The sequence below is a fragment of the Bos javanicus genome, chromosome 3 (genome assembly GCF_032452875.1).
Source record: "Bos javanicus breed banteng chromosome 3, ARS-OSU_banteng_1.0, whole genome shotgun sequence".
Classification (NCBI taxonomy): Eukaryota; Metazoa; Chordata; class Mammalia; order Artiodactyla; family Bovidae; genus Bos; species Bos javanicus.
Genome location: NC_083870.1, coordinates 119,484,272 through 119,492,066, shown reverse-complemented (window position 1 = coordinate 119,492,066; position 7,795 = coordinate 119,484,272). Strand labels below are relative to the sequence as shown.

General features: G+C 44.3%; 1 protein-coding gene across 1 annotated transcript; it reads left to right on the top strand.

The window, feature by feature from the left end:
- The first annotated feature begins 1,000 nt into the window (after positions 1-1,000).
- LOC133245389 (olfactory receptor 9S13-like) lies at positions 1,001-2,151 on the top strand. Its single transcript, XM_061413268.1, has one exon. It carries the CDS (start codon positions 1,001-1,003, stop codon positions 1,937-1,939), a length of 939 nt encoding a protein of 312 aa, XP_061269252.1. The 3' UTR covers positions 1,940-2,151.
- The last annotated feature ends 5,644 nt before the right edge of the window (positions 2,152-7,795 follow it).

Here is a 7,795-nt window from a genome sequence, read left to right as displayed (position 1 = left end):
TGTGTCACAGTCCCTGTCTGGCAGGTTCTCAAGCTGTGTAGCTGGGCAATCTGCTCTCCATGAATTATGCCACATCAGGACTTAGCAGGAAAGAACCCTTAGATTCTCAAAGATGCAGAGAGCTCTGCTGATGGTTGCCGTAATAGTCAAATCTCAGAGACAATGAAGCTGAGATATCTCTCACGGTCTACAGGGATGACAGACAAATCACCCACATTAGCCTGGTGAGGACTGGTCCCTGCTCTGGTTCTGGCCTGGCCTAGAGATAGGACCATCATTGGGTTGAGTCAGGATGGCAAAAAGGGCTTTTCAATTTCTGAAACTAAAGTAGGGCTGAAATAAGTGGCTTCCCTGGTGGCTCAGAGGTTAAAGCATCTGCCTGCAATGCAGGAGACCTGGGTTAGATCCTTGGGTCAGGAAGATCCCCTGGAGAAGGAAATGGCAACCCACTGCAGTGTTCTTGCCTGGAGAATCCCATGGACAGAGGAGCCTGGTGGGCTGCAGTTCATGGGGTTGCAAAGAGTCAGGCATGACTGAGCGACTTCACTCACTCACCTCATTCAAAATAAGGAAAAGAACGTGCAGTATTAGATACTCGAACAAAGTGTAGAAATGGCACGACTCAGAAGTATCTCCATGGGGAGGGAAAACATGTCCTTCATAAATGACCAGGAGATGCAAGCCATACTTACACTGTAGACACTCAGCTCTTGAGGAGCCCTGGACAAACCCTGTGACCATAGCTCAGAGTCTCCCAGAGAGGGAGGGCTCCATGCATGATTATGAAGGTGCAAGTCAGTGAAAATGTTTACAATTTCAGGTCAGTCTGAGCTCACCTGAAAGGAGGAATGGGCAGTGGCTAGTGTGTTGGTCCGTGGGCAGTGAGGCACGGAAGGGTGTGTGTGATCCACGGGAGGATCACCATGTGACCTTGACCTGTTCCATCTCACTGTCTCTCTCCTGCTCCTGACTCTCTGCCCCTGTCGCCCAGTTCAGGGAAATGTCACCCTATGGAAATGGAAACCTTTCAGCAATGCCTTTGCAGGAGTTTGTACTGGATGGATTTCAGACCCAGGCCCTGCTGTTTGCTCTTTTCCTGGCCCTATACGTGGTGGCTGTCCTGGGGAACCTCACCATGATCGTGGTCATCACCCTGGATGCCCATCTGCACTCCCCAATGTACTTCTTCCTCAAGAACCTCTCCTTTGTGGACTTGTGCTACTCATCTGTCATCTACCCCAAAGCCCTGGCCAACTTCCTGTCCTCCTCCAAGGTCATCACCTTTGCAGGATGTGCCACTCAGTTCTTCTTCTTCTCCATGGTGGGCACCACTGAGGCATTCCTCTTGGCCGTGATGGCCTACGACCGCTTAGTGGCCATCTGCAGCCCCCTGTGCTACCCCATCTCCATGCGCCCTTCGGTGTGTGCCCGCTTGGTGTTGGGCACATACTGTGGGGGCTGTGTCAACTCCATTCTTCAGACCAGCTTCACATTCAGCCTCCAATTCTGCAGCTCCAACCACATTGACCACTTCTTCTGTGATGTGCCGCCTCTACTCAAGCTTGCCTGTGCTGACACTACCATCAATAAGCTGGTCATGTTTGGCCTTTGTGGGGTCATAATTGTGGGCATGATACTCATGATCCTCATCTCCTATGGCTACATCACAGTGACCATCCTGAAGATGCGATCAGGAGGAGGGAGACACAAGCTCTTCTCCACCTGCGGCTCCCACTTGACAGCTGTGTCCATCTATTATGGGACAGTTTTTGTCATGTATGCCCAGCCAGGAGCTGTGGAGTCCATGGAGCAGGGCATGGTGGTCTCTGTCTTCTACACTCTGGTCATCCCAATGCTCAACCCCCTCATCTACAGTCTGAGAAACAAGGAGGTGAAGGATGCCCTGTGGAGCCTGGGCCAGAAGCACACAGCCACGTGAAGGAGGGTGGCCAGAAGGGGCAGTGCGTCTTGACGTCAGGACAAGATGGCTTCATGGGAGGCACTAGGTTTGTTTGGAGGAATTTGTTCCTTATTCCCTCAATTCATTCTTTCACCCAACATTTCATTCAATCCTTCACATACCGTTGGCCATGCATTTCGAGTGTGAGATACAAAGTGAATGAGACATTTTCTTTGGCGTCAGAAAATCAATATTATCAATGGGGCATGACTCTAATCTTGAACTTTGTAGGTAGAGTGATGAACAGAGAGTCTTTGAGGCATAGTATGTGTCCCAAGTTCAACTCTACCAGTGAAGGTACATAACTAGACAAAGTCTCTGGCCATTTCCTTCACTTCTTTCCTGAATCGAATGCAAATGTATGCTCAGAATTCTCCCCTGGACCACCTAGAAGGGGGGCTTTAGCACACTCAGCCTTGCATCTTCCTTCGTGGTAGCCTGAGATTACTACTGCCAATTAGGAGGAGGTAGGAAGACCAGGTTCCCCCTTAATTTTGCAGTGTGGTTGTTCTTCCACCTTCCCCTCCTGTTCACTGACACTACCGCACCAACAAGGCAGCAGGGTGCACCTGTGCCCGGCTTCAGAGGCTCTCAGTGCACCCTGTCCTGGGTTTCTCCCCTCAGACAGCAGCTGGGAACCCCAGGGAGTCTACGTGGATGCCTGATTCTCAAAGCTCAACTGACCCTTTACCACACAGCCTGGCAGGTGACACTGTCCTGACTACTTATGATCCTGACAAATGGTGCTTTATCATCGCAGACATCTGTTAATAAGGGTAACGTTATTAACATTATTCTGGTGGCTGCAGAAGAAATCAGGGGTTGCTAAGAGATGGTGAACTTTCTTGGCAGGGAGCATAACTTTCTAGCCCTGTCCTGCACTCCCCAGGAGCCTGGTCCCTCAATCTTGACCTGCCCATTCAGAGATCCATCCTCGTGCTCCATGGACACAACACACAGCCTGGACTCAGAGCCCAGAGGCCTCCTCATGGTGTCTTTCTTTGGTAGCGTCATCCACTCCCATGGTTACTACAAGGAACTTGTCCAGTGAACTTGGGAGTGGTCTCTGATCATAGTTCTCCATCTCTTGCTCAGGAGAACTGTGGGGAGGAGCCAACACTCAAGCATCAAATTGCTACTCACCATCACTTATTTCCAGCACACTCCAAGGTATCTGCTGGATTCTTGGCCCCATTTGCCTTTGCTTTGAGTTCTCCAAAATTATTTCTGTCTCTGTAGTATATTTCTGTAATCATCTGATACAATATATTTTTTGTTGAGTTCCCTGAATTACCTCTCCATGATATCGTGCTTCTCATCCTCTCATGCTGTAATACTGTTCTATCTCCCACCCACTTTCCCCTTGTCCTCCTCATCATCCTCATTCCCCACTCCCTCCCCATCCACTTCCCCTCCTCCCCTCCTCTGCCCCCTCCTCCCCCTCCAATGCCCCCTCCTCCTCCTTTTCTCTCTCCCTCTCATTTGTCCTGTATCATTCTATGGGGGTTCAAATAGATATTCTTTTACCTGTACCATCTTACAAGAATACCTTTCACCATCACTTAGAGCTGGACATTGTAGAATGTGTAGTCAGGTGGGCCTTAGGAAGCATCACTATGAACAAAGCTAGTGGAGGCAATGGAATTCCAGTTGAGCTATTTCAATTCCTAAAAGATGATGCTGTGAAAGTGCTACACTCAATATGCCAGCAAACTCGGAAAACTCAGCAGTGGCCACAGGACTGGAAAAGGTCAGTTTTCATTCCAATCCCAAAGAAAGGCAGTGCCAAAGAATGCTCAAACTACCACACAATTGCACTCATCTCACATGCTAGTAAAGTAATGATCAAAATTCTCCAAGCCAGGCTTCAGCAATATGTGAACCATGAACTTCCAGATGTTCAAGCTGGTTTTAGAAAAGGCAGAGGAATCAGAGATCAAATTGCCAACATCTGCTGGATCATCGAAAAAGTAAGAGAGTTCCAGAAAAACATCTATTTCTGATTTATTGACTATGCCAAAGCCTTTGACTCTGTGGATCACAATAAACTGTGGAAAATTCTGAAAGAGGTGGGAATACCAGACCACCTGACCTGCCTCTTGAGAAACCTATATGCAGGTCAGGAAGCAACAGTTAGAACTGGACATGGAACAACAGACTGGTTCCAAATAGGAAAAGGAGTATGTCAAGGCTGTATATTGTCACCCTGCTTATTTAATTCTGTACATGCTTTGCAATCGTCTGTCACTTAATAGGTTCTCAGTCCATATCTACTGGCTGATTATAATTTGAGTTCAGTGTTAATTAGTCACTGAACTCAAAAATGTAACTTAAATAGTTCTAGTTACATTATTGAGTTAGTGTAGAATAAACATCTTGAATTTCAGGGCCATACTGTATTTTAAATTGTTTCTATGCTAATTTTTTTAAAGTTATAAGTTTCTAATTGTGTTTAAAAAACAACATTTTTGTTGTACCTGCTTTTAAGTGTACAGTTCAGCAGTGCTCAGCATATGCACCTTCTCGTGTAACAAATCTCCAGAACTTATTTCATCTTTTTTCATCTTACAAAACTGAACTGCATACCCCTCAGCAGTAACTCCCGATTTCCCCTGCCTCAACCCCTGGCAGCCAACACTTTGATTTGTCTCTATGAATGCGACTACTTTAGATACCTCACATAAGTAAAGCCTACGATGTTTGTCTTTTTGTGTGTTTGGTTATCTCACTTAACAAAATGTCTTCAAGTTTCACCCATGCTGCAGTAAATATCAGTATTTTAATCTTTTAAAAGGCTAAATAATATTCCCTCATATATACACCACAACATTTTGTTTACCATTTTATTCACCAATGAACACTTGTGTTTCTTCCACCTTCTGCCTATGATGAAGAATGCTGCTATGTATGTAGGTGTGTCAGTATCTCTTGTAGTTACTGCTATCAAATTGAGGCAGGATATACACTCAAATATGTGATTACTGGATCATATAGTATTTTTTTTAATTTTGGAGGAACCTGCAAAGAATTTTTCATAGTACTTCTTACATTCCCATCAACAGTGCAAGAATGTTCCAATTTCTCCTAGTCAACATATATACTTACATACATACACCATACAAACATACTTTTGTTTCTTTTGTATACCCATCTTGATAGTTTCAAAGTATTATAACATTGTTTTTTATTTTCATTTCACTAATGATTAGTGCCGTTGAGCATATTTTCACATTAGTTGTTAATGTATATAACATGTTTAGAGAAATACGTATTTATATTTAGAGAAATATATATTCATAGCTTGAAGATTTTTCATTGAGGTTTTAATTGTTGTTGCTGTCATTCAGTTGCTCAGTTGAGTCTGACTCTTTGCAACCTCATAGACTGCAGCACTCCAGGCTTCTCTATCCTTCACCATCTTCCAGAGTTTGCTCACACTCATGTCCATTGAGTTGACAAATGCCATCCAATTATCTCATCCTTGGTCGCCCCTATCTCCTCCGGCCCTCAGTATTTCCCAGCATCAGGGTCTTTTCCAAACAGTCAGCTCTTCATATCAGGTAGCAAAAGTATTGGAGCTTAAGCCATAGTATCCGTCCTTTCAATGAATATTCAGATTTTATTTCCCTTAGGATTGACTAGTTTGATCTCCTTGTTGTCCAAGGAACTCTCAAAAGTCTTCTTGAACACCACAGTTCAAAAGCATCAATTTTTTGGCACTCAGCCTTCTTTATGGTTCAACTCTCACATCCATACATGACTAATGGAAAAATCATGAATTCAATTAGATGGACCTTTGTTGGTGAAGTTATATCTCTGCTTTTGAATATGCTGTCTAAGTTTGTCATAGCTTTGCTCTGAATTTCATGGCTGCAGCCACCATCCACAGTAATTTTGGAGTCCAGGAAAATAAAATCTGTCACTGTTTCCAGTGTTGCCCCAACTATTTGCCATGATGTGATGAGATCTGGATGCCAAGATCTTAGGTTTTTTAAATGTTGAGCTTTAAGCCAGCTTTTATGCTCTCCTCTTTCACTTCATCAAGAGGCTCTTTAGTTCATCTTCACTTTCTGCCATTGGGGTGGTGTCATCTGCATATCTGAGGTTGTTGATATTTTTCCCAGCAGTCTTGATTCCAGCTTCTGAGTCATCCAGCATGGCATATCGCATGATGTACTCTTGAGAGAGTTAAGACTTAGGCAGGTTGATAGGGAGTCCAAGGCCCCTTTAAGGTGGAAGTGAGCATTTTTGTTCACATTCTTTTGCATTAATCATGTTGGCTGCCCAGGCAACAGTATATCTTGCTCATGCTTTTATTAAGGCTTTTGCAACAATGTATCTTGCCCCAGAGAGCTGGTGTTACTTTAGATATGGAGCTAATGAATGTGCAGCAGTAATATCTTAATCATGGGTATAGTTTTCTTTGTCTGTATGTTAATGATTATAATTGTAGCAAATCTTGCCTGGGACCCTGTTTTCTCATATCCATTGCTTACCCAGCAACAGTATATCTCGCCCAGAGACATTCTGCCAGGAACCCATTCTCCTTGACTAATCTTGGATAGATGTTATCTTGGGATGTACCCTGTGGGAGAAGGATTCTGGTAAAACTTTTACAACCTTCCTTGTACAGTCTTGAAGTATTCTTTTTATCTTCTTAGCAGCTGACTGAAAAGTATATATTGCGCTGCTAAAACTAGTGAGGGGGGTGTACTCTTTCTTCCCCCTTTTGATGTCTATGTCAGAGGCTTTCCTATTCTTTCACTTTAGTAAATTCTCTGCCGCACAAAGCTCTGAATGGCTGAGACTGTGTCTTTGATCCCAGAGTGAAAGTTTCTTTGAATACCATGAATTTGACACCAGCCACTGTAAGATATCACTCTGCATATCAGTTAAATAAGCAGGATGGCAATATACAGTTTGACATACTCCTTTCCCAATTTTGAACCAGTTTGTTGCTCCATGTCTGGTTCGAACTGTTGCTTCTTCAGCTGCATACAGATTTTCCAGGAGCCAGGTGAAGTAGTCTGGTATTCCCATCACTTTAAGAATTTTCCACAGTTTGCTGTGATCAACACAGTCAAAGGCTTTAGCATAGTCAATGAAGCAGAAGTAGACTTTTTTGGGATTTCCCTTGCTTTTTTTGGAATAGATTCAAGGGAGTAGATATGGTAGACTGCGTGCCTGAAGAACTATGAACAGAGGTTTGCTATATTGTACAGGAGGTGGTGACCAAAATTATCCCCAAGAAAAAGAATTGCAAGAAGGCAAAGTGATTGTCTGAGGAGGCCTTACAAATAGCTGAGAAAAGAAGAAAAGCAAAAGGCAAAGAATAAAGGGAAAGATATACCCAGCTGAATGCAGAGTTCCAGAGAATAGCAAGGAAAGATGAGAAAGCCTTCTTAATGAGCAATGCAAAGAAACAGAGGGGGAAAATAGAATGGAAATCACTACAGGTCTCTTTAAGAAAATTGGAGATACCACGGGAACATTTCAAGCAAAGATAGGCACTGCTGCTGCTGCTAAGTCACCACAGTCGTGTCCGACTCTGTGCGACCCGATAGACGGAAGCCCACCAGGCTCCCCCGTCCCTGGGATTCTCCAGGCAAGAACACTGGAGTGGGTTCCCATTTCCTTCTCCAATGCATGAAAGTGAAAATTGAAAGAAGTCGCTCAGTCGTGTCCGACTCTTAGCGACCCCATGGACTGCAGCCTACCAGGCTCCTCCATCCATGGGATTTTCCAGGCAAGAGTACTGGAGTGGGTGCCACTGCCTTCTCCAGAGATAGGCACAATAAAGGGCAAAACCGGCAAGGAACTAACAGAAGTATAGGC

Coding starts and splice junctions, on each gene's coding strand:
- LOC133245389 (XM_061413268.1), top strand. CDS start 1,001: ATGTCACCCTATGGAAATGGAAACCTTTCAGCAATGCCTTTGCAGGAG.